The sequence below is a fragment of the Rhipicephalus microplus genome, chromosome 8, assembly GCF_043290135.1.
Source record: "Rhipicephalus microplus isolate Deutch F79 chromosome 8, USDA_Rmic, whole genome shotgun sequence".
NCBI classification, from domain to species: domain Eukaryota; kingdom Metazoa; phylum Arthropoda; class Arachnida; order Ixodida; family Ixodidae; genus Rhipicephalus; species Rhipicephalus microplus.
This window is the reverse complement of record NC_134707.1, coordinates 87,335,213-87,362,518: the sequence shown is the minus strand read 5'-3', so window position 1 is coordinate 87,362,518 and position 27,306 is coordinate 87,335,213. Positions and strand designations below refer to the sequence as shown.

The 27,306-nt window shown below is 47.3% G+C and overlaps 1 protein-coding gene across 1 annotated transcript in view; it reads left to right on the top strand.

Moving 5' to 3' along the window:
- The first annotated feature begins 87 nt into the window (after positions 1-87).
- The window catches only part of LOC142768648 (uncharacterized), a 149,976-nt gene continuing 122,757 nt past the window's right edge, over positions 88-27,306 (top strand). The window contains exon 1 of the mRNA XM_075870660.1: positions 88-258. Coding sequence (XP_075726775.1) covers positions 157-258 — 102 coding nt within the window. The 5' untranslated portion in view covers positions 88-156. The remainder of the gene's footprint in view (positions 259-27,306) is intronic.

Below are 27,306 nucleotides of genomic sequence, written 5' to 3'. Positions count from 1 at the left end.
TGGAAGATCACAAATACAAAATAAGACGATGCGTTGGTGTGTATAGGGTATTTTAACAGTTTGATGTGCCCTGATTTGTGAGTTCTGAGGTGCTTTGGCTTCAGACAGGCTGCTTGAATTGGATCTGGTTCGAGGAGACGGGCGTCGAATATCAGGATGACAGGAATGCAGGCAGTCATTTTGTGGGCGAGCTTTCTCGGTGTGATCGCAGCCAACGGCGAAAGTAGTGGATGTGGGACAACTGGGGATGGCTACTTAGTAAGTATTCTATAATGATGCCATTTCCTCTTGCTTCTTCCCCGCAGGGGCGCCTGCGCAAGTAGGCGTTTGGTGTGTAGCGACACCACGGACCCGAGCTAACGGGGGAGTTTCTACTCCCTCCCACGCCTAGCCGTGCGTGGCTTTGCCGTGTCCGGGCAAAAGGGGATTCTGGCGGTTAAGCTAATGCTGGGTGATTGGACCTTAAAGGCCCCCCAGCGGTGGCAACACACCCCTTTGGCCCCGGCTTCACGTAGACGGCACCCCTGGGCTGACCCACCCAAGAGAAATCGGTAGTCGCCTTTTCCTATTTCTCTCTCTCTCTACATCTGAGTCTTTTCTCGTCTTTGAATCTATCCTGTCTTCTTCTCTCTTGCATTTGTTTCCGATTTTTCCTGGCGGCAAAGGTTAACTTTGTGTATGTGCTCTGTCTTGGGCACAATATATTTGGTTATAGTGGCTGTGTACAGCTGACGTTGACATGCCTCATATAAATTTAGGACTTGTCACGTCCTCGTGTTGTGCTCCATGGTGGGCGGCTCGCATGGCTGCCGAACTCATATTTAGTTTATGGCTTTTTCTTCTCTCCCTTTATTGCACGATCGTCCTCTCTCGAAGAGAGGGCGCACCGAAGACTTTTGCAACTATTTCAGCAAACCGAAAGAAACCTTTCCCCGCTACCATGTAATCCACTGTGAAACTGCTGAAAAGAACGCCAGAACAATTTCGCCTTTCGTTGTTTCCAAATGCCTCACCACTACACTTGGCCCAGGTGACCAGGCTACAAGAATGGCCAGTGGGCACCTCCTCCTCGAGGTAAAAAGTCAGAGCCAGTATGAAAACCTCTCGAAACTAGAATCGTTTGGAAACATTCCTATCTCAATTACATCACACCGCTCAATGAACACTTCCCGAGGCGTTGTATCTGATCAAGACTTGCTTGGGCTGACTGAAGGTGAGCTCCTCGAGGGCTGGAAGGACCAGCAGGTGACACAAGTAAAAAGAATCAAAATTAGGCGTGATAAGAAGGAAGCCCCAACAAAACACATAATTGTGACGTTTTGCACCAGTACCCTGCCTGAACATCTCGAAACAGGATACTTGAAGCTGAATGTGAGACCCTATATTCCAAACCCACGACGTTGCTTCAAATGCCAGCATTTTGGTCACGGCTCTCAGAGTTGCCGCGGCCAACTCACCTGCGGAAAGTGTGCCACCACAGGACACGCCACAGACGAGTGTAAGGTGGAGGATGGGGCCCACTGCGCAAACTGCGATGGTGCCTATCCTGCATACACCCGAACCTGTCCAACATGGAAAAAGGAAAAAGAAATTGTTACAATCAAAATCACACAAAACATTACTTTCCGAGAAGCCCGTCAACAAGTATCTGGCCTTTTCACAAACTAACCATCGTTCGCCGATGTAGTGCAACAGGGGGCAGCACTACAACGGCCTGCGGCAACTGCCCATGCCAGGCACGGTGTGCCCAGGCGGTTGCCAATGCCCCCACCCATGGTGGGAACAGACAAGGCTGCCCTGCCACTCGTCTCCACGGCCACACCCACGGCTGCTGCAAGCTCTTGCAGCAGCCAGGGTATCCAAGCAGCAAAAAAGGTCCCCTTGACCTCTAGCCCGAGAGGACCAAAGGTTTCGCCCCCCCCCGAGGGGAAGGAGACCCCAGGGTCGGCCGATATGAAGGCCTCGTCTCACCAGGCGAGGCCCCAAGCCCGAAACATCAGCTCGCAAATGCGGGCACGCAGTGCCTCTGAGGAGGCAATGGACACCACGGTACTCCTGGTGCCGAAAGATCGGCGTAGCTCCCTGGAGCGCGCCAAAAGAAATAAAAAGCCAATAACGGGGCCCGGCGATGGCCCTGTTCTTTGAGTCTTAACGTTTAGCTTAAGAAGCAGACACACCCATTTTTTCTTACACACAGCACTACGTTACCTCCAATATGGCAACAGAAATAATACATTGGAATGTCAGAGGACTGCTTAGAAACCTCGATGATGTTCAAGAGCTCATTTGCAAACATGCGCCGAAAGTGCTGTGTGTACAGGAAACTCATTTAAAATCTAAAAACACGAATTTTTTGCGTCGGTATGTTCTCTTCCGAAAGGACAGAGATGATGCTGTGGCGTCATCCGGCGGTGTAGCCATTATTGTTAATCAAAAAGTAGCATGCACACATTTACCACTACAAACAACACTAGAGGCAGTGGCTGTTCGAGCAGTTCTTTTCAACAAGCTCGTCACCATCTGCTCTCTGTACATACCCTCACACCACCGTCTTGAAAAACGAGAATTCGAGGCCTTGATAGATCAACTACCCGAACCTTATCTGGTCCTTGGTGACCTGAACGCTCATAGCAGTCTATGGGGTGATTCTCGCTGCGACGCACGAGGTCGTCTCATTGAACAGTTCGTTTTTTTCTCCGGTGCCTGCCTGTTGAATAGGAAAGAAGCAACGTATTATAACCTTGCCAACGAAACCTACTCTTCCATAGATCTCAGCAACGCATCTCCTTCACTTGTACCATTACTCCAATGAAAAGTTCTAAATAATCCTTACGGCAGTGATCATTTTTCTGTCGTTTTGAGTACACAAACATCATACGAATGTCCTCCACGAGTTCCCCGAAATGACTTATACACAAAGCCGACTGGCAACAGTTTCATAACAATGCTCAGTTATGTTGGACTGACATATGTGGGCTAAGCATAGATGAAGCTGTGCAGTACTTCACAGCTCTCCTTAATAACGCAGCAGCCAAATGCATCCCACAAACATCTGGACAGCCCGGCAAGCGACACGTCCCATGGTGGAACACTGAGTATCGTAATGCGCGAAAGGAACAGAATAAGGCATGGAGGTTGCTTCGGAACTCACCGACAGCCGAAAATCTTGACACCTTCAAGAAAATAAAGTCTCAAGGCAGGAGAACGCGTCGGCAGGCCAGAAGAGAAAGCTGGCAGAAGTTTTTGTCAGGGATCAATTCATACACACAGAAGGCTAAAGTCTGGAACATGGATGGTAGGATAGCAGGAAAACAAGTACGCACACTTCCACTCGTAAACACTCAGGGTTGATACCTTAGAAGATCAGGCAGACTTCCTCGGTGCACACTTCGAACGGGTGTCCACCCCGTCCCACTATACTGACACTTTCGAAAAATACAGAACAAGAATAGAAAAGCAGAAACTCGAACACAACTGCACTAGAAACGAGGCATATAACCACGCTTTCAGTCTAGCTGAGCTCTGAACATCTCTAAACTCCTGCAGTACTTCTGCCCCAGGTTCTGAGCGTGTGATGTATGAAATGTTAAAAAACCTACCAAACGAAACCCGAAAAACCATACTTTGTTTGTACAATGCTATTTGGTATTCTGGCACTATTCCTACCTCCTGGAAAGAGGCTATTGTTATTCCCATTTTGAAAGAGGGCAAGGACCCTTCTTTAGCTTCGAGTTATAGGCCTATTGCACTTACAAGCTGCTTCTGCAAAGTCTTCGGAAAAATGATAAACTGCCGACTTGTACATTTCCTTGAAACAAACAATTTGCTCGACCCATTTCAGTGCGGGTTTCGAGAGAGTGAATCCACCACAGACCACCTTGTTCGTATCAAGGCACAGATCAGAGACGCTTTCGTCCATAAACAATATTTTCTCTCTGTGTTTCTCGATATCGAAAAGGCTTATGATACAACATGGCGCTTTGGAATTCTAAGAGACCTGTCCCACCTTGGCGTGCGCGGTAGAATGTTTTCCATAATCGAGAGTTACTTGTCCAATCGGACATTCCGTGTCCGTGTGGGCAGTGTTCTCTCCCAAACATTCGTCCAGGAAACAGGCGTGCCGCAAGGTGGTGTACTTAGTTGTAAACTTTTTATTGTCAAAATGAATTCCTTGCACCTGTCCATCCCCCGCAATATGTTCTATTGTACATATGTCGACGACGTTCAGCTTGGCTTCAAGTCATGCAACTTGGCCATGTGTGAGCGGCAGGTTCAGTTAGGTTTAAACAAGGTCTCCAAATGGGCAGAAGAAAACGGATTCCGACTGAACCCACAAAAATGCACGTGTGTCTTGTTCTCCCGAAAAAGAGGCATGCACTCAGAACCCGACATTGAAATGAACGGTCAACGTCTGTCTGTAAATGCGGAGCATAAATTCTTAGGCCTAATCTTGGACAACAAGTTGACCTTCGTAACGCAGATCAAGTATTTAAAAACAAAATGTTTAAAAGCCATGAATGTTTCAAAAGTGTCACATACTACGTGGGGCAGTGACAGGCAATGTCTCATGAATTTGTATAGAAGCCTCATTCGCACCCGCTTAGATTATGGGGCCGTTGTCTATCATTCTGCGACTCAAAGACCTTTGAAGATGCTGGACCCCGTGCACCATTTGGGCATCCGCCTTTCTACGGGTGCTGTTCGCACCAGCGCCGTAGAAAGCCTTCACGTTGAGTCAAATGAGTGGTCGCTTCATCTGCAGAGAACTTACATGTCCTTCGTTTATTTTCTTAAGGTGCAAGCAGACAAGAAGCACCCCTCATACTCTACTATTATTGATTTGTCGAGCTCCATTTTGTTCCAAACAGGCCTTCGATGAGGCAGCTCTTCTCAGTTCGCCTGAAGGGTCTAGCTGAGGACACTGGAGTGTCACTTGAACACAGTTTAATGGCTCCTGTAGCATACCCGCCACCGTGGCAGTGGCAGACTATAGAGTACGATGTGTCTTTCCTAGAAGTTACAAAACATGCGCCTATTGCCCATATCCGAGCATACTTCCTGGAACTTCAACACAAATACTCACGTCCTGAGTTCTTTACAGATGCCTCTAAGTCCAACTGCTCTGTGTCATACGCTGCTGCTGACCCTTCTCTTTCGGATGCTGGCCCTCTATATCCAGGCACAAGTATCTTCACAGCGGAAGCTTGCGCGATACTTGTGGCAGCTAAACACAAACACAAAAACAATTACAAACACAAAAAGCAGTAATTTATACAGACTACCTCAGTGTGGTAACGGCTCTGCACAGTCTTAAAAAACAAAAAACCCTGTCCTCGTCTCACTTTACTCCATTTTATGCACACTCCACACACTCAAACAACATGTTGTAGTGTGCTGGGTGCCAGGGCACCGTGAGATTCAAGGCAACGTGATGGCGGATCAGCTTGCTGCATCCGTCCATGAAATCAGAGCCACTTCACCCATATCGATCCCGCCCCTTGATCTTAAGCCGTCTCTCAAACGAAAGCTCAGGGACTACTGGCATAGCAAGTGGGATAGACACACACAAAACAAGCAACACGTTATCAAGCCACATCTTGGTCATATGCCACCAGTATCAAAATCACGTCTAACAGAGGTAACACTAACAAGACTCAGGATGGGACACACATACACGACACACACACATCTTTTGTCCGGTGGCGATGCACCTTTGTGTGACAAATGTGGTGAGGCATTAACAGTTCTTTACGTTTTAATTCAATGTAAACAATTAGAGACTCTAAGAAGACAACACTTTCCATTACTCTACCGACAACATATACCATTGCACCCCGCAATGTTTGTCGGTAGGGAACCACTTTTCACCCATAAATCATCGCTAGCTTTTTAAGAGATGTCAGTTTTTACTATGTAATATACCCAGGCATTGCGTAGCGTGACCTCTCAAAAGAGGTTGCTGCTGCAGTGACTACATTTAAGAGCACTTGCCTCGCAGCCCTTGGACACAAGGGCACTGATGAGGCACTTGTGCTAGTGCCAAATAATTTAACATGTTTTATTATCAAAACTTTTGTCACCCTTTTTACTATGCATATCACGTCACTGTCATGATCTTAATACTTATGTTTTTACCCGCATTATTGCGAGGAGTTTTAAGGCCCCTATACAGCCACGCAACATATCATTGCACGCATCTATACTCATCGAAATGGCGCTCTTTGGCCATCAATTGGCCCTTGCGCCACAAAGCGCCACACATCATCTCTTGATTCTTTGTGTTAGCAAACATTTGTAATATGCAAATTCGTATTTTGGTATTATTGCTTGATGGTAAATTATATTGCTCATACTTTTCTTGATGCAAATTGCTATAACGACGACGACGACGACGATAACAACAACAACAAAAACAACAACAACAACAAAACAACAACAACAACAACAACACCAGCACGCAAAATGGCCTGTCGTATTACAAGTCTGCTGCTGTTCATCCGCTCGAATGTAACAGAAGGTAACGGTCGAGCAAGTGGGTGAGCATGCATGTGGGATGGAAACCAGGAAAAAAAGCCACACCAGACATTACAATAAAGCCAGAAACAAGAAGCGTGAAAGAACATTTGTTTCCAGCATGCGGTCCCACTGCTAATTTAGGGGTCCTCATTCATACTTGGTCTGCATGACGGCTGATATTTCTACTGAATCAAACGCCTTCTCGTAAGCTATGAAGGCTATGTATAGTGGTTGGTACTCTGAGCATTTCTCTATTACCTGATTGATAGTATGAATGTGGTCGATTGTTGAGTAGCCTGTTTGAAATCCTGCTTGTTCCTTTGGTTGATTGAATTCTAATGTTTTCTTTACTCTGTTAGCAATTACCTTTGTAAATAGCTTGTATACTACAGAGAGCAAGCTGATCGGCCTGTGATTCTTCAAGTCCTTGTCATCTCCTTTCTTATGTATTAAGATGATGTTAGCGTTCTTTCAAGACTCTGGTACCCTTCCCGTCAGGAGACATCTCGTAAACAGGGTGGCTAGTTTTTCTAACACAATCTGTCCTCCATCTTTCAGCAGATCTGATGTTACCTGATCCTCACCAGCAGCTTTGCCTCTTTGCATGCTCTACAAAGCTTTTCTGACTTCTTCTATCATTACTGGTGGGGTGTCATCTGGGTTACTGCTAGTTCTTATAGTATTAAGGTCGTGGTTGTCTCGGCTACTGTACAGATCTCTGTAAAACTCCTCCGCTATTTTAACTATCCTATCCATAATGGTAGTTATTTTGCCTTCTTTGTCCTTTAGTGCAGACATCTGATTTTTGCCTATCCCAAGTTTCCTCTTCACTGCTTTGACGCTTCCTCCGTTTTTCAGAGCGTGTTCAATTCTCTCCATTTTATACCTTCTTACATCGCATACTTTACGTCTATTAATCAACTTCGAAAGCTCTGCCAGTTCTCTTTTGTCTGTTGTACTTGAAATTTTCATGATTTGACGCTTCTTAATTAGGTTCTTTGTTTCTTTGGAAAGCTTGCCAGTGTCCTGCCTAACTACCCTGCTTCCAACTTCCACTGCACACTCCGTAATGATACTCTTCAGATTATCATTCATTGTATCTATGCTAAGGTTGGTTTCCTCACTAAGAGCCGAGTACCTGTTCGGCAGCGACACTCTGAATTCCTGTACTTTCCCTCTCAGTGCTAGCTCATTGATTGGCTTCTTGCGTATCAGTTTCTGTCGTTTCTTCTTCAAGTCTTGGCGAATTCGAGACCGTACCATTCTATGGTCACTGCATCGTACCTTGCCAACCACTTCCACATCCTGCACGATTCCTGGGTGTGCAGTCATTATAAAGTCTATTTAGTTCTTATTTTCGCCATTAAAGCTCCTCCATGTCCACTTGCGGTTTTCTCGTTTTTGGTAGAAGGTATTTCAAAATCCGCAAATTATTGCGTTCTGCGAATTCTACTAGTAGCTCTCCTCTGGCGTTTCTAGTGCCGATGCCATAATCTCCTACTGCCTGGTCTCCAGCCTGCTTCTTCCCTACCTTTGCATTAAAGTCGCCTATCACTATAGTATACTGTGTTTTTATCTTACTCATTGCCGATTCCACGTCTTCATAGAAGCTTTTAACTGAAGCGTCATCATGGCTCGATGTAGGCGCGTAAGCCTGTACTACCTTCATCTTGTATCTTTTGTTCAGTTTAATTAGAATACCTACCACCCTTTCATTAATGCTATAGTATTCCTCTATGTTGCCAGCTATGTTTCGTTGAATTAGGAACCCCACTCCCAGTTCTCTTCTGTCGGCCAAGCCCCGATAGCAAACAACGGGCCCACTCTGTAGCACAGTATAGGCCTCATCTGTCCTCTTAACCTCACTGAGCCCTATTATATCCCATTTAACACCCTCTAGCTCCTCGAATAGTACAGCTAGACTTCCCTCACTAGATAAGGTTCTAGCGTTAAACGTTGCCAAGTTCAGGTTCCAATAGCGGCCTGTCCGGATCCAGAGATTCTTAGCACCCTCTGCTGCGTCGCAGATCTGACCGCCGCCGTGGTCAGTTGCTTCGCAGCTGCTGGGGACTGAGGGCCGTGAGTTATTTGACGTATGCCTGTGGAAGGTAGAAATATCAGCCGTCATGCAGACACTGCGGAATCAGGGCGTAGATGAAGTATATATAAACATTCTGGAAGAAATCTACAGGAGATCAACTGCTACCATAGTGCTTCATAAAAAAAGCAACAGAATACCAATCAAGAAGGGTGTAAGGTAGGGGGACACAATCTCCCCAATGCTATTTACCGCGTGATTACAGGAGGTTTTCAGAAGCCTAGAATGGGAACAGTTAGGGATAAGAGTTAATGAAGAATACCTTAGTAACCTGCGCTTCGCCGATGACATTGCATTGCTGAGTAACTCAGGGGACGAATTGCAACTCATGATTACGGAGTTAGACAAGGAGAGCAGAAAGGTTGGTCTTAAAGTTAATCTGCAGAAAACGAAAATAATGTACAATAACCTCGGAAAGGAGCAGCGCTTCGAGATAGGTAATAGTGCACTTGAAGTTGTAAAAGACTATGTCTACTTAGGGCAGGTAATAACCGCAGAGCCTTACCACGAGATTGAAGTAACTAGAAGAATAAGAATGGGGTGGAGCACTTTCGGCAAGCACTCTCAAATTATGACAGGTAGATTGCCACTATCCTTCAAGAGGAAGGTATATAACAGCTGTATCTTGCCGATACTTAGCTACGGAGCAGAAACCTGGAGACTTACAAAGAAGGTTCAGTTTAAATTGAGGACGACGCAGCGAGAAATGGAAAGAAAAATTGTAGGTGTAACCTTAAGAGACAAGAAGAGAGCGGAGTGGTTTAGGGGACAAACGGGGGTTAAGGATGATATATATATGATGATATATGGTGTTATTTTGGCGCAAGGGTCATTTGTTGGCCAAAGAGTGCCAGTTCATCTTACTAAAAATATGGACAATGATTGTTATAAGCGGCTGTATAAGGGCCATAAAATTCCTCGCGATAAGGCGGGTAAGAACATATAAGTAATAAAACCATGACCATGCCGTGAAAGGTGTGTGTGGTGTGAATAGATGACAAAAGTTGGTGATAATAAAAGACGATGGTGGATATGTATGGCATTAGCACAAGCGCCTAACTCGTTCATACCCTTGCGTCCAAGGGCCGTGAGGCAAGTGCTTTCTTGTGTAACCTCACCAGCAAAAACCTCTCTAGAGAGGTCGTGCTACGGAATGCCCGTGTATATGATATGAAAATTATGAATTTCTTTTAAAAACGCTAACAATGGTTTATGACTAAAAAGCGGTCCCCTACCAACGAACATTGCAGGGTGTAAAGGTATATGTGGTCGGTAGGGTAATGGAAAATGTTTTCTTAGAGTTTCTAAGTGTTTACACTGGATTAACATGTGAAAGACGGTTAATTGTTCACCACATCTGTCACACAATGGTGGATCGCCACCAGACAAAAGATATGTGTGTGTCGTGTATGTGTGTCCTCTCCTGAGTCTCGTTAGTATTACCTCTGTATGACGTGATTTTGATACTGGCAGCCAATGACCAAGGTGTGGCTTAATAATGTGTATTTTGTTTTGTGTGTGTGTATCCCACTTGCTCTGCCAGTATACCCTGAGGTTTCGTTTGAGAGACGGCTTAAGGTCAAGGGCCGGGATTGATATGGGTGTAGGGGCAGTGCTTTTGTGGACGGATGCAGCGAGCTGATCCGCCCTCACGTTGCCTTGAATCTCTCGGTGCCCTGGCACCCAGCACACTACAAGATGTTGGTTGAGTGTGTAGAGTGTGCATAAAATGGAGTAAAGTGAGACGAGGACCGGTTTTTTTTGTTTTTATGACTGTGCAGAGCCGTTACCACACTGAGGGAGTCTGTATAAATTACTGCTCTTTGTATTTGTAATTGTTTGATGTGTTTAGCTGCCACAAGTATCGCGTAAGCTTCCGCTGTGAAGATACTTGTGCCTGGATGTAGAGGGCCAGCATCCGAAAAGGATGGGCCGACAGCAGCGTAGGACACGGAGGAGTTGGACTTGGAGGCATCTGTAAAGAACTCAGGACGTGTGTTTTTGTGTTGAAGTTCCAGGAAGTATGTTCGGATATGGGCAATAGGCGCATGTTTCGTAACTTCAAGAAAGGACACATCGCAGTCTATAGTCTGCCATTGCCACGGTGGCGGATATGCTACAGGAGCCATTAAACTGTGTTCAAGTGAGACTCCAGTTTCCTCAGCTAGACTTTTCAGGCGAACTGAGAAGGGCTGCCTCATCGAAGGCCTGTTTTGAGACAGAATGGAGCTCGACAAATCATTAATAGTAGAGTATGAGGGGTGCTTCTTATCTGCTTTCACCTTAAGGAAATAAACAAAGGACATGTAAGTTCCCTGCGGATGTAGCGACCACTCATTTGACTCAACATAAAGGTTTCTACGGGGCTGGTGCGAAAAGCACCCGTAGAAAGGCGAATGCCCAAATGGTGCACGGGGTCCAGCATCTTCAAAGCACTTTGAGTCGCAGACTGATAAACAATGGCCCCATAATCTAAGCGGGTGCGAATGAGGCTTCTATACAGGTTCATGAGGCATTTCCTGTCACTACCCCACGTAGTACGTGACAACACTTTGAAAATATTCATGGCTTTTAAGCATTTTGTTTTTAAATAATTGAAGTGCGGTACGAAGGTCAACTTGTTGTCCAATATTAATCCTATGAATTTATGGTCCGCGTTAAAAGACAAACGTTGACCGTTCAGTTCAATGTCGGGTTCTGAGTGAATGCCTCTCTTTTGAGAGAACAAGACACACGTGCTTTTTTGTGGGTTCAGTCGGAATCCGTTTTCTTCTGCCCATTTGGAGACCTTGTTTAAACCTAACTGAACCTGCCGCTCACACATGGCCAAGTTGCATGACTTGAAGCCAAGCTGAACGTCGTCGACATATGTACAATAAAACATATTGCGAGGGATGGACAAGCGGAAGGAATTCATTTTGATGAGAAAAAGTGTACAGCTTAGTACACCACCTTGCGGCACGCCTGTTTCCTGGACAAGTGTTTGGGAATGAACGGTGCGCACTCGGACACGGAATGTCCGGTTTGACAGGTAACTTTCCATTATGTTAAACATTCTTCCGCGCATGCCAAGATGGGACAGGTCTCTTAATTTTCTAAAGCGCCATGTTGTATCGTAAGCCTTTTCGATATCGAAGAACACAGAGAGAAAATATTGTTTATGGACGAAAGCGTCTGTGATCTGTGCCTCGATATGAACAAGGTGGTCTGTGGTGGATCTACCCCCTCGAAACCCGTACTGAAATGGGTCGAGCAAATTCTTTGTTTCAAGAAAGTGTACAAGTCGGCAGTTTATCATTTTTTCGAAGACTTTGCACAAGCAGCTTGTAAGTGCAACAGGCCCATGACTCGAAGCTAAAGAAGGGTCCTTGCCCTCTTTCAAAATGGGAATAACAATAGCCTCTTTCCAGGAGGTAGGAATAGTGCCAGAAGACCAAATAGCATTGTACAAACAAAGTATGGTTTTTCGGGTTCCGTTTGGTAGGTTTTTTAACATTTCATACATCACACGGTCAGAACCTGGGGCAGAAGTACTGCAGGAGTTTAGAGATGTTTGGAGCTCAGCTAGACTGAAAGCTTGGTTATATGCCTCGTATATAGTGGATTTGTGTTCGAGTTTCTGCTTTTCTATTCTTGTTCTGTATTTTTGGAAAGTGTCAGTATAGTGGGACGAGCTGGATACCTGTTCGAAGTCTGCACCGAGGAAGTTTGCCTGATCTTCCAAGGTATCACCCTGAGTGTTTACGAGTTGAAGTGTGTGTACTTGTTTTCCTGCTATCCTACCGACCATGTTCCAGACTTTAGCCTCCTGTGTGTATGAATTAACCCCTGATAAAAACTTCTGCCAGCTTTCTCTTCTAGCCTGCCGACGCGTTCTCCTGCCTTGAGACTTTATTTTCTTGAAGGTTTCAAGATTTTCGGCTGTCGGTGAGTTCCGAAGCATCCTCCAAGTTCTGTTTTGCTGTTTGCGCGCGTTTCGGCATTCAGAGTTCCACCATCGCACACGTAGTTTTCCAGGGTTTCCATTTGTTTTTGGGATGCATTTTGTTGCAGCATCAATCAAAAACGCTGTGAAGTAGTTCACAGCAACATCAATGTTCAAAGTACTTATGTCATTCCAACCTAGACGAGCGATGGTATAAAAGTGTTCCCAGTCGGCCCTGTTTATGAGCCACTTGGGAACACGTGATGGACACTCAGTTACTGTATTTGTGCTCAAAACTATGGGGAAGTTGTCACTTCCGTACAGAGAACTGACGACTTTCCACTGGAGTAGAGGCACAAGAGATGGAGATACTATGCTTAGGTCTATGGAGGAGTAGATGTTATTGGCGAGATTATAATAGGTTGGTTCTTTTCGATTTAGGAGACACGCGCTAGACGAGATAAGGAACTGTTCGATCAGTCGACTTCGCGCGTCATATCGAGAGTCACCCCATAGCCTGCTATGCGCATTAAAGTCTCCAAGGAGAATATAAGGCTCCGGAAGTTCATCAATTAGAGAGTGTAAATCGCGTTTTTGCAGCTGATAGCTAGGAGGAATGTAAATAGTGCTGATTGTGATCAGTTTATCAAAAAGAACCGTTCGAACAGCCACTGCCTCAAGGGATGTTTGGAGTTGTAAGTGTGTGCATGCTATTCCTTGATTCACTATGATGGCAACACCTCCGGATGATGTCATATCATCAGCACGGTCTTTTCGGAAAATAACGTATTTACGAAGAAAATTTGTGTGTTTTAAATTGTGTGTTTCTTGTTTTAAAGGTGTGTTTCTTGACCACACAGCAATTTTGGTGAGTGTTCATGTATGAGTTCTTGGATGTCGTCAAGGTTTCTGAGAAGGCCCCTGACGTTCCATTGTATAATTTGAGTGTTCATGGTGAATGTGAAATAGTGCGGTGTGTACGAAAAGCGAGTGGCTGTTTAGACAGGAAGTTTGAGTTCACTTAACAGGCCATCACCAAGCCCTGTTATCTGCTTTTTTGTTTTCTTGGCGCGCTCCAAGGAGCCACGCCGCTCTTTCGGCACCAAGGGTGCCGACGTATCCATTGCCTCCTCGGAGGCACTGAATGCCCGCACGTGCGGTGCGGGCTGTTAATTCGAATTTCGGGCCTCGCCTGGTGAGGTGAGGCCTTGAGACCGGAGGACTCTGGAGTCTCCGGTCTTTGTTTGGGAGTAGGCGATGTAGCCTGGGCTACAGCCGCATTGGGGGCAGGTGCCACAACCACCGGCTCGGTATACGCGGGCCGAAGGAGTGGCGAGGGCTGGTGCGGCGGTGCCCCCTGACGCGCCGCATCAGCGTATGTAGGTCCATAGAATGGAGCGACTCTTCGCCGTGCTTCCTTAAATGTAATGTTCTCCTTCACCTTCAACGTAATTATTTCTTTTTCTTTTTATGTGCAGGAGCGTGAATATGCGGCGTGGTTTCCTTGGCAGTTTACACAGTGTGGCGGTTGTTTGCAGTACTCCGACATATGGCCTAGGACTCCACATTGTGCACAAGTCTGGCGACCACGACAGGTTTTAGAGCCATGGCCATACCTCTGGAATTGGAAGCAACGACGAGGGTTTGGTAAGTACGGCCTGATAGATGTCTTTGTGTACCCTGTTTGAATAGATTCCGGTAGTTTACTGGATGCAAATGTGAGTATTAAGTGTTTCGTCGGTGTTTCCTTATTATCTCTTCTAATGAGTATTCTCTGTACATTAGTGACATTTTGGCTCTTCCACCCCTCCAAAAGTTCAGTCTCAGTCAAGTCAAGTAAGTCCATGTCAGATACCACTTCGCGAGTTGTGTTCATTGATCTATGTGGTGTTATGGTTATTGGTATGCCACCGAAATCTGAAAAACGGTCTAGCTTTTCAAATTGTTCTTTGTCACGGATTTCGAGGAGAAGGTCTCCACTAGCCATTTTGGTTACCTTGTATCCTGTGCCAAGAGTTTCGGTAAGACATCTAGAAACCTGGAAAGGAGAGACGGTTCTGGCTTGCTTTTCAGTTTTTTCACAATGGATAACATGATAGTGAGGATATGTTTCTTTGGGCTGGTTAAAAAAGTTTATATCATCGGTGCGTACCCGCCTTAAGCCGGTACGATCAGGCAGCAAGGGGAATGCTCTGTGCATGCCTGTCTTATTTTTGATCAGCAGCGTTGGCGGCCACCCACCACGGAGCCCAACGTGGGGACGCTACAAGTTTGCGGATGCTGAAACCTGCAAACGCCAGCCGTACAACGCCACTATAACCCAATGCGCCTAGACCAATGTAGGCTATTTGCACAGGGTTAACCCTAGCCGCCAGGAAGTTTGGAACTAAACGGAAGAGAGTAGAAGACAGGACAGATAAACAGTAAGCGATAAAGACGAAGATGTAGGGAGAGAGAGATAGGAAAAGGTGACTGCCGATTTCCCCTGGGTGGGTCAGCCCAGGGGTGCCGTCTACGTGAAGCCGGGGCCAAAGGGTGTGTTGCCACCGCTGGGGGGCCTTTAAGGTCCAATCACCCAGCATTAGCTTAACCGCCAGGATCCCCTTTTGCCCGGACACGGCAAAGCCACGCACGGCTAGGCGTGGGAGGGAGTAGAAACTCCCCCGTTAGCTCGGGTCCGTGGTGTCGCTACACACCAAACGCCTACTTGCGCAGGCGCCCCTGCGGGGCGGGGGTTAAGGATATCATAGTTGAAATAAAGAAGAGGAAATGGACATGGGCCGGGCATGTAGCGCGGAAAGAGGATAACCGCTGGTGATCAAGGGTAACTAACTGGATTCCCAGAGAAGGGAAGCGGGTTAGGGGGAGACAGAAGGTTAGATGGGCAGATGAGATCAAGAAGTTTGCGGGTATAAATTGGCAGCAGCAAGCACAGGACCGGGTTAACTGGCGGAACATGGGAGAGACCTTTGTCCTGCAGTGGACGTAGTCAGGCTGATGATGATGATGATGATTCATACTTGGTATAAATTTCGGGAAGTGATGCACTCTCAACGAACACTTCTCAGTTGTGTAGTATTTCTGTTTTCTGCCTTGATTTTGCGATATCTTAAGTGGGAAGTGTTGTCGAGAGTTGAACTAAGCTTTCGCTGTGAAAGCTGCTAGGCGTCGGAAAAGTCGCTCAAGCTGCGCAACGATAAATGGCAGTAAAAGTGACCCGGAGGGGGAGGGAGTATTTAGATAATTTAAGCTCATCGAAGAGTTTGTTTTTTCGAAGGACATTCCAATCAATCAATCAATCAATCAATCAATCAATCAATCAATCAATCAGCCCCGCCGTGGCGGTCTAAGGTACTCGACTGCTGACCCGCAGGTCATGGGCTGCGGCGGCTGCATTTCCAATTGAGGCGGAAATGTTGTAGGCCCGTGTGCTCAGATTTGGGTGCACGTTAAAGAGCCCCAGGTGGTCTAAATCTTCGGAGCCCTCCACTATGGCGTCTCTTATAATCATACGGTGGTTTTGGAACGTTAAACCCCACATATAAATCAATCAATCAATCAATCAATCAATCAATCAATCAATCAATCAATCAATCAATCAATCAGTGTTTCTTTATTAGCATCAGAAATTTGCATTGTGAGTAAGTATGCAAGAGGAGGTCCCAATGTAGTAAACCGCAGGCGGTACCTCCTAGGTTAATACAATGAAAAAGCTAAAATACGAATAGCGAAAGAGCAAATCACAGAACATTTCAAACTTTTTTTCTACAAATAAAGCACGATATTGAAAATTAACAAAATGCAGCAGTTATACGTTTAATAGAGACGTTTTAAATTTTCTCTTAAAAACATGAATGTGCATTAAGTCTTTCACATCATGTGATAAAAAATTCCATGATGAAATTGATAAAAAACAATGCTCATTTTTCCATAATTAGTTCGAACTTTAGATAATAACAGGTAATGGGTGACCGCGAGTCTAGTTTTATTGGAATTATTCAACAAGGCAATAGGAAATATGTTGATAGTGAGGGTGTAGTGGAAAACTTTTAAAAACAAAACACACACATTATAAACGTACATTGGGGAGATGGGTAATACGTCAAGCTGGCAAAAATTGCATGTGATGGCGCTTGACGTGAAGCGAAAGTTATGAATCGCATTGCTTGTTTTTGCAATACCTTTAACCACCAAATGTGCAATGAATATGAATTACTCCATGATGTAATGCAATAACTGAGATGACTGTTCCGTCTTTTAAACTCCGGCACACCAACATACTTTTCACCAAGCTCAGGCAAGTTTGGTTGCCTCAGTCTGGCATTCTTGTTCACCATCTGTTTTTAATAATTTCAAGTGGGAAGTCCTCGACTCTTCGTACAGCAGTGATCACCTACCTTAAATCATCAAACTGCCATCTCCACTACCCACCATCACCTCTAAACCACGTCACTGGCTAATCCATCTTGTGGACTGGCTACTATTTGCAGTAAATGCAACACTCGAGGACGCCATCTCGCCATATATGATCACCGATGACATAAACGACAAAATCACAAATATCATAATTACAGCCTCAGAAAAAAAAACGATACCATGATTCATCGCGCCATGTCTGAATTAAACGAAACGGCTGGTGTACAAAAAAATGCACCTAAGCAAAAAAACTACAAAACAAAGCTTGGGTTGTCCTGAGGAGGTACCCCACATATAGTAACCCCCGCAGGGGCGCCCGCGCAAGTAGGCGTTTGGTGTGTAGCGACACCATGGACCCGAGCTAACGGGGAAGTTTTGACTCCCCCCCCCCCCGCCTAGCCGTGCGTGGCTTTGCCGTGTCCAAGGAAAAGGGGATCCTGGGGGTTGAGCTGACGCTGAGTTATGGGACCTTTAAGGCCCCCCGGCAGAGGCAACACACCCTTTGGCTCCGGCTTCACGTAGACGGCGCCCCTGGACTGACCCACCCAGGGGAAATCGGCAGTCACCTTTCCCTATCCCTCCCTCTTTCTCTACATCTTCGTCTTTGCCATCACTTTTTACCTTTCCTGCCTTCTTGTTTCTTCCTTTTACTTCCAATTTTCCTGGCGGCGAGGGTTAACCCTGCGCAAATAGCCTACCTTGGTCTAGGTGCATTGCGTTGCAGTGGCGTTGTACGGCTGGCGTCGGTGTGTTTTTTTAGTATTTACAAACTTGTAGCGTCCCCTCGTTGGGCTCCTGGGTGGGTGGTCGCCAACGCTGCTGAATAAAATAAAACCGGCATGCATAGAGCTTACCCTTACTTAGCGATTGTACCGGATTGAAGCGGGTACGCACCGATGACATAAAATCTTTCAACAGGCCAATAGAAATATTTCCTCACTTTCATGTTATCCACTGTAAAAAAACTGGTAAGCAAACCAGGACCTTCTCTCCCTTCTTAGTTACTAGATGTCTTACCGAAACTGTTGGCACTGGATACAAGGTAACCAAAATAACTAGTGGAGACCTTCTCCTCGAAATCCATGACAAAGAACAATTTGAAAAGATTTCGGTGGCATGCCAATAATCATAACACCATATAGATCAATGAACACAACTCGCGGTGTAGTATCTGACAAGGACTTACTTGACCTGACCGAGACTAAACTTTTGGAGGGGTGGAAGAGCCAAAATGTGACTAATGTACAGAGAATTATCATCAGAAGAGACAAAAAGAAAACACCAACGAAACACCTAATACTCACGTTTGCTTCCAATAAACTACCAGAAACCATTCAAATAGGGCACACGAAAACTTCAATCAGGCCTTACATACCAAACCCCCATCACTACTTCCAAAGTCAGAGGTATGGCCATGGCTCTAAAAACTGTCGTGGTCATCAGACCTTTGCATAATGTGGAGCCCTGGGCCACGTGTCTGTGAACTGCAAAGAGCAGCCGCACTATGTAAGCTGTGATGGAAACTATGCTGCATATTCACATTCCTGTTCATACTTGAAAAAAGAAAAGGAAATAATAACGATGAAAGTTAAAGAAAACATTTCTTTTAAAAAAGCTAGGAAAAGAGTATCGCTATTTTATGGCCCAACGTATGCTGATGCGGCGCGACAGGGGGCGCCGCCGCACCAGCCCTCGCCACTCCTTCGGCACGCGCATACCGAGCCGGTGGTTGTGGCACCTGCCCCCAAGGTGGCTGTAGTCCATAATACACCGCCTACTCCAGAACAGAGACAGGAGACCCCAGGGTCCTCAAATATCGAGGCCTCACCTCAGCAGGCGAGGCCCAGAATTCGAACAACCAGCTCGCACGTGCGGGCATCCAGTGCCTCCGAGGAGGCAATGAATACGCCGGTACTCTTGGTGCCGAAAGAGCGGCGTGGCTCCTTAGAGCACGTTAAGAAAACAAAAAAAGCAAATAACTGGGCCTGGTGATGGCCCTGTTACTTGAATTCAAACTTCCCGGCTAAACAGCCACTCGCTTTTCGTACACACAGCACTACTTTGCATTCATCATGAACACTCAAATTATACAATGGAACGTCAGGGGCCTTATCAGAAACCTTGACGATATCCAAGGACTTTTACACGAACACTCACCAAAAGTACTGTGTGTACAAGTAACTCACCTAAATTCAAAACACGCCAACTTTCTTCGTAAGTACGTTATTTTTTTCTTCGTAAATACGTTATTTGTCATCCAAAGGTGTTGCCATTATAGTGAATCAAAGGATTGCATGCACACATTTCCAACTCCAAACATGTCTTGAAGCAGTGGCTGTTCGAGCTGTGCTTTTCGACAAACTCGTAAAAATTTGCACTCTTTACCTACCTCCAAGCTATCACCTACAAAAACGTGGGTTGCAGTCCTTAATCGATGAACTCCCGGAAACTTTTGCTCTCCTCGGAGACTTGAATGCGCATCGCAGGCTATGGGGCGACTCTCGTTGGGACGCCCGAAGTCGACTGATTGAACAGTTTCTTCTCTCTTCCAGTGCATGTCTTCTGAATCGAAAAGAACCAACTTATTATAATCTCGCTAACAATACTTGTTCCTCAATAGACCTAAGCATCGTATCTCCATCGCTTGTACCTCTACTTCACTGGAATGTCGTCCCTAATTCCTACAAAAGTGACCACTTTGCCGTAGTTTTAAGCACACCTGAATTAACTGAATGCCCGCCACAGGTTCCCAAATGGCTATTAAGCAAAGTTGATTGGGAACAGTTTTATATCATCACTCATTGAAGTTGGCGCGACATATTTACTTTAGGCATGGATGCTGCTGTCAACTACTTCACTTCGTTTTTGATTGATGCAGCAACAAAATGCATCCCACAAACGAATGGACACCCTGGAAAACGACGCGTGTCATGTTGGAACTCTGAGTGCGGAAATGCGTGCAAGGAGCAAAACAAAGCATGGAGGTTGCTTCGGAACTCACCGACAGCCGGAAATCTTGACAGCTTTAAGAAAATAAAGTCTCAAGGCAGGAGAACACGTCGGTTGGCCAGAAGAGAAAGCTGGCAGGAGTTTTTGTCAGTGATCAATTCATACACACAGGAGGCTAAAGTCTGGAACATGGCTTGTAGGGGAGCAGGAAGACAAGCTCACGCACTCCCACTGGTAAACACAAAGGGGGACACTTCGGAAGATCAGGGGAACTTCCTCGGTGCACACTTCGCGCGGGTATCCAGCTCCTCGCACTATACTGACGGTTTTGAAAAATACAGAACGAAAATAGAAAAGGAAAAATTCGAACACAAATGTACGAGATACAAGGCGTACAACCAAGCTTTCAGCTTAGCTAAGCTCCAAACATCAATGAACTCCTGCAGTGATTCCGCTCCAGGATCTGACCGTGTGGTTTACGAAATGTTAAAAAAGCTACCAATCGAAACTAAAAAAACCTTACTTTGTACAAAGCTATTTGGTTCTCTGGCACTATCCTTACTTTCTTGAAAGAGGTTATTGTTATTCCCATTTTGAAACAGGGCAAGGACTCTTCTTTGGTTTCGAGCTACAGACCTATTGCGCTTACAAGCTGCCTGTGCAAACTTTTCAAAAAAAAGTCATCAACTGCCGACTTGTACGTTTCCTTGAAACAAACAATTCGCTCGACCCATTTCAGCGCGAGTTTCGAGAGAGTAGATCCACCACTGACCACCTTGTTAGTATTGAGGCACAGATCAGAAGTGCTTTCGTTCATAAGCATTTATTTCTCTCTGTGTTCCTTGATATCGAAAAGGCGTATGATACAACATGACGCTTTGGAATACTAAGAGACCTGTCACACTTTGGCGTGCGTAGCAGAATGTTTACTGTAATCGAAAGCTACCTGTTAAACCAGACATTCTGAGTTCGAGTAGGCAGCGTACTTTCCCAAACATTTGTCCAAGAAACAGGCGTGCTGCAAGGTGGTGTACTCAGTTGCAAACTTTTTCTCATCAAAATAAATTCTTTGCACTTGTCCATCCCTCGCAATATGTTTTATTGTACGTATGTCGATGACGTCCAGCTTAGCTTTAGATCTTGCATTTTGGCCATGTGTGAGCACCAGGTTCAGCTTTGTTTGAACAAAGTTTCTAATTGGCTGAAAAAAATGCGTTCCGGCTGAATGCACAGAAAAACACGTGTGTCTTGTTCTCCAGGCAGAGAGGTATTCATCCCGAACCCGATATTGAACTGCATGGGCAACGTCTTTCCATTAATAGCCAACACAAGTTCTTAGGCCTAATTATGGACACCAAGCTAACCATCAAACCACACACGAAATATTTAAAAAAACAAGTACATAAACGCTATGAACATTCTAAAACTGTTGTCTCGCACTACGTGGAGAAGCGACAAGAAGTGTTTAATGAATTTGTATGAAAGCCTCGTACGTACCCGCCTAGACTATGGGGCAATATCACATCAGTCTGCGACACCTACTGCCCTTAATATTATTGATCCTGTTGATCATCTAGGCATCCGCCTTTCTACGGGTGCTTTTCGCCCTAGCCCCGCAGATAGCCTGTACGTGGAATCGAACGAATGGTCGCTCCACTTACAGAGGTGTTACATAACTTTAAATATTATCTTAATATAAACGCACACTAACGTCACCATCACATTCCACCATCAATGACATGTCAAGCCTTGCTGTGTTTGAAAAACGGCCTTCTATGAGAGAGCCCTACTCACTCCGTGTGAGGGGCTTAGCGAAAGAAACCGGCGTGCCACTCGAACACCGCTTGATGGCTCCCGCAGTGTAGTGTAGTGTAGTGTAGTGTAGTGTAGTGTAGGCTGCGTACTACTCTGCCTACACTATCCCCATACTTCAAGCCCAGGCATCCAGACTACAACACAAAAACAAGCCGACACATTAGGGGAACACTTTTTAAACGTTTTCAGCTCTGTCGACTACTCTGACATTTTCCGGAAACACAAACAGACCGCAGAGAAACAAAAAGTGCCGCTCACGGGTGCTTCACACGAAGCTTACAACCAACCACTAACATTACAGGAACTTAACATCATGCTATCAAATGGTGAAAAAAAAAACGGCAGTAGACCCCGACAACATACACTACTCGATTCTGGCACATATTACTGAAGCATCCACAAAGGTCCTGCTTACATGTTTAATACAGTATGCAAAGTGAGAAAATGCCGAAACAGTAGAAAACTGTCATAGTAGTTTCATTTCTAAAATTTGGTAACCTCCAACATCACCGAGCAACTACAGACCAATTGCTCTCACCAGTTGTCTGGCGAAAACATACAAAAGTGTTATGAATGGCAGACTTTCGTTTATCCTTTATTCAAGAAACTTGATAGATAGTCATCAATGTGGATACAAAAAAAAGGCTATTCAACCGCTGACCATCTTGTTCGTCTAAAGCATGAAATACGAGAGGCATTTCGCTACAAGCAGTACTGTCTCGCAGTTTTTTTCGATCTAAAGAAGGCCTACAATACTACGTAGCGATACGGAATTCTACAGAACCGCACTAATCTAAGCAATCGAGGTACAATGTTAAACTGTATATCGAATTTCATGACTAACAGCACATTTTAGGTGCGTCTAGGCACTATACATTCACGCACATTTGCACAGGAAAATAGCGTACCTTAAGGCTGCGCACTAATCTTCAATAAACTCGTCACCATTTGCTCTTTTTACATACCCCTGCGTCATCAGCTCCAAAAACAAGAATTTCAGGCTTTAATCGATGTACTTTCAGAACCTTATCTCGTTCTTGGAGACTTTTATTGCACACAATAGTTTATGAGTGGATTCTCGCTGCGATGCACGGGGTCGTCCAATTGAACAGTTTTTTTTCTCATCCAGCGCTTGTCTCTTGAATGAGAAGCAACCAACATATTACAGCCTAGCCAACAATACCTACTCGTCGATAGATCATAGCGTTACATCCCCACCATTCCTACCTTTACTCAAATGGAAGGTTATTAATAATACTTACGGAAGTGACCATCTTCCAGTAATTCTGAGCACATCAATAGACACATGCCCTCGACAGGCTCGAGATGGCAGATTGACAATACTGACGGGGAGAAGTTTCAAAACGCGACTCGCCTAAGTTCATTTAATTTACGTGACTTGAGCGTAGATGCAGCTGTTGAATTTTTCACAGCTTTTCTAATTGATTGATGCTGCTACAAAGTGCATCCTACCAAGGGGACCGTGCACCGAATGACACGCCCCTTGGTGGAATAGTGAGTGTCCAAATGCACGAAAAGAGCAAAATAAGGCATGGAAGTTGCTCAAAGATTCACCGACAGCCGAGAACCTTGACAACTTTAACAAGGTAAAATCTGAAGGCAGAAGAACACGCAGACATGCGAGAAAAGAAAGCTGGCATAAGTTTTTTTTAATCACTTCATATACACAGGAGGCGAGAGCCTGGAGCATTGTAGGTAAGGTAGTATGACGGCAATCTCATTAACTTTCTCTTGTGAACACACAAGGCGACAGCTTGGAGGACCTGGCGAACTCTCTCGGGGCGCACTTCGAACAGGTGTACAGGTCGTCGCACTATACCACATCGCTCTAAAGATACAAAACAATAATAGAAAAACGAAAACTATAACGCAAACATAAAAAAACATGAATTACATAAAGAACCTTTCGTCTTAGCTGTGCTAAAGGCATCGCTAAACTGCTCTAATGAATCCGCTCCAGGCTCCCAACGAGTAGTGTATTAAATGCTAAAACACCTGCCCTCTGAAACACAAAAAGTGCTTTTTCCTTGTATAATGCCATTTGGTTTTCCGACGAGATTCCTGCTGCATAAAAAGAAGCCATTATTATTCTGATTTTAAAACAAGGCAAAGATCCATCATCTGTCACAAGCTACAGGCCTATCGCCCTCACAAGCTGCTTGTGTAAACTTTTAGAAATAATGATTACCGCCGCCTTTTACATTTTCTGGAAAGAAACAATCTACTGGACCCATACCAGTGTGGATTTCGTGAGGATGGATCCACTACTGACCACTTGCTACGAAGTGAGGCGCAAATTTGTGATGCTTTTGTCCATAATCAAGTCTTTCTTTCATTGTTTCTTGATATAGAAAAGGCTTATGACACCACCTGGGGGGGGGGGGGGAAGTGGTTCTTAAAATTGGAAAAGAAAAGAAAAGTGAACCCCGCAACTGTCTGCAGCTAAGTGCGACACCTCAGCAGTGGTTCACATGGGAAGGGGAATGGGGGATAATAGACTTGAGCGAAGAGAGGAAAGAGAAAGGAGAGAGCGAGCAAAGGAAGGGGGGGGGACGCACAGATCGTCTACCAAAATCACGGGGCGCGAATTCTCTAAATTCGCTCACGCAGTCCGCTTCCGTCTACAAAGTCGAGCAGCGCTGAAAGGGCACGCTTGATATGCGCGAGGCCACTGTTCGGGAACAAGAGGTGCTCAGTTGTTGTCCGAGGCAGGCCGAGAGCTCCGTACGTTGCGAGCATCACCTGTCTGCTCGCGTCACCAGCCGGGCAATGAAGCAAAAGGTGGTCCAGAGTCTCCAGGTCGCCGCAGTCCATGCAGTATGGACTGCCACGCCCGGAGTGCCGATGTTTTCGCTCGGCGGTGTAGTTGTCTCCGGTGCGGAGACGGAGAAGGAAACCGCGGTCTCGTCTTGGGAGTCCCTTGAGAGGGAGCCGCCGCGGCGGCTTTCCAGCTGCTACGCGAGGGTCGGGATGACGCTCGCGCACGTAGCGGGCGGTGAGGAGACGGCCGGCATCCGCGGAGCACACGAAGTTGGTGACGCCGGTGTCGGGGTCGTGCGCATCCCTCGCGGCACAGTCGGCCGCCTCGTTGCCGGGTATTCCGATGTGCGAAGGCACCCAGTGCAGCGAAAGGTCGCACCCCGTTTGCTGCACGGCGTGCAGCTTCCGGGCAACTCTCTGCGCAAGGAGGCTGCCGTCTTCCTCGCGCGAGATCGCGGCCAAGGCCGCCCGGGAGTCGCAGATGATGGCTGCAGCGCTCATGGGTGCCCGCTCACTGAGGAAATCGGTTGCCAAATTTATAGCGGCGAGTTCCGCCACAGTGGAGGAGGCGAGGGAGGGGAGGCGGCACTTGAGAACCGCGCCGACTGATGGCACAACGCAGGCGGCGGCCGCGGAGCCGTCGCGAAGCACTGACCCGTCGACGTAAACAAGCAGCCGGCCGTTCAGCTGTTCGTGAAGGAGGGCGGAGCACTCCTGCTGCATCGCTGCCAGCGGGGTGCGCGCCTTCGCTTTGATGCCGCCAATGGTCTTGGTGATCACCAGAGGGGTGTGGCGGTAGGGTGGGATAGCCAGCCAGCTGGGGTACTGCATGTCTGGCACAACCGTCAAGAGCTCACTCGCCCGCTGCCCCATGGATGAGTGAGGTAGAGCATATAGCCTGTTCACAAGGAGCTGCCCCTGCCTTGTGGTTTTCAGCCGCAGTACATGATTTAGTGTCCGCTGGGTCACCCGCAGGGAGATGGGAGTTTCCCCCGCTTCGGCGAGCGTGGGGCCCACCTGGGAGGTTTGGGGAAGTCCGTAGTACTCCCGCACGGCGTTGCGATGGTCCGCGTCCAAGGCAGCTAGCTGGCAAGCACTCAACGAAGCCACTGCTGCAGTGTAGATCACGCGTGCCGATGCGACTGCGTTGTAGACTCGCAGGGCAAGGGCAGGGGTGCAGCCGTGCCCTCGCGCGAGGAGACTTCGTGCGGCGCCGAGTACCTTGCGGTTGCTCGTCCGCAGATCGTTGACGGCCGGTCGCCAGCTGAGCCGGTGGTCTATGGTCACCCCCAAGTAGCGCACCTTCGTGCTCCACTCGATGGGGAGGCCCCGGAGTGAGAGCCGAGGCGTGGAGCGGCGTGTCGACGCTCGCGGGTGGACGAGCAGTGCCTCCGTCTTGGAGGCGGCGAGCGCCAGTCCAACCCCGTTCAGGAATGCGTCAACCGCGTCGATGGCCACCTGGAGGGACTCGAGAAGGGCTGCCCGGTGGCGACCGGGGCCGCAGGCAAACAGCGCAATGTCATCGGCGTAAATCGCCACATGCACTTCACACGCCGTGTTGCACGGGATGTAGTCGGGCAGCTTGGCAAGAGCCAGATTGAACAGAAAAGGGCTCAGTATGCTGCCCTGGGGTACGCCTGCGGTGACGGAGTGGGGACCGCTGATTGTGGAGCCAACACGAACGCGAAGAGTGCGGTCGCCCAAGAAGCTCTCCAGGTAGTCAAACATCCGCCCGCACACACCGAGGTCACGAAGTGCGTCCAAAATCGATGCGTGGGGCAAACAGTCAAACGCACTTCTCACGTCGAGCAGCACGAGGATGCCGTAATCGCCGCGGTACTTGGCCTCCTCGAGGGTGGCGATCACGTCGGCCAGTGAGTCGAACGTACAGCGCCTTGGGCGAAATCCGCTCTGTTCGGGAGGGAATGCGTTGGTTGCGGTGGCAATCCAGCGAAGGCGTCGCAATGCCATGGCTTCCATGACTTTCCCTGCGGCCGAGGTAAGTGACACTGGCCGGTAGGATGAAAGCTCCGTGGCCGGCTTCCGTGGCTTCAGGATGGGCACCACGAGCGCCTCTTTCCAGCCAGGAGGCACCTGACGTGTGCGCCACACTTCGTTGTAGGCCTCCAGCAACCGGGGCCGCGTGGAGGGGTCAATGTTGCGCAGCACCTGGTAGGTGAGGCCGTCCACTCCCGGGGCAGACCGCTTCGTGCGGTTGTTGAGCACTGCGGTCAGCTCGCTGAGAGTAAACTCCTCCGTGCACAATGCGCGGATCTCTAGCAGAATGCCCTCGGTGGGAAAGTACCGCTCGGGAGCGAAGAGCTCAGGCCTGTTGAGTGCAGGCACAGGTGGTAGTCCCTGTGGAGGCTGTGGGCAAGCAGGAGGGGCAAACTTGTCTGCCAGCAGCTCAGCCAATTCCCGCGTGGCGATCTTCATTGCAACAGCAACACAGAGAACCGGGCAGCGAGGTTCTCTGGTGCGAAGAACGGCAGCGAAAATGCGCCAGGCTTGGGCGTGGTTCTGAGGGTCATCTAGTGACGAGCAGAGGCTCCCCCAGCTCTGGTTGCGACGGCGTCTGGCGTGCCTGCGGCACACCGCGTCAATACAGTTATAGGCACGCCAATGTTCCGCCTTCTGCGAGCGCACCGCCACAATCTGCGCCCTGCGACGCGCGGCGCGAAGGTTGAGGAGGCTGATGTCTGGTGCGGGGGTGCCCGCAGGCACGGTGCAGTGGGTGGTAGCTGCGTCGTGACACTCGGCCAGCGCGGTGAAGAAGTCTGCAGAGACTGGCACTCTAGCACACAGT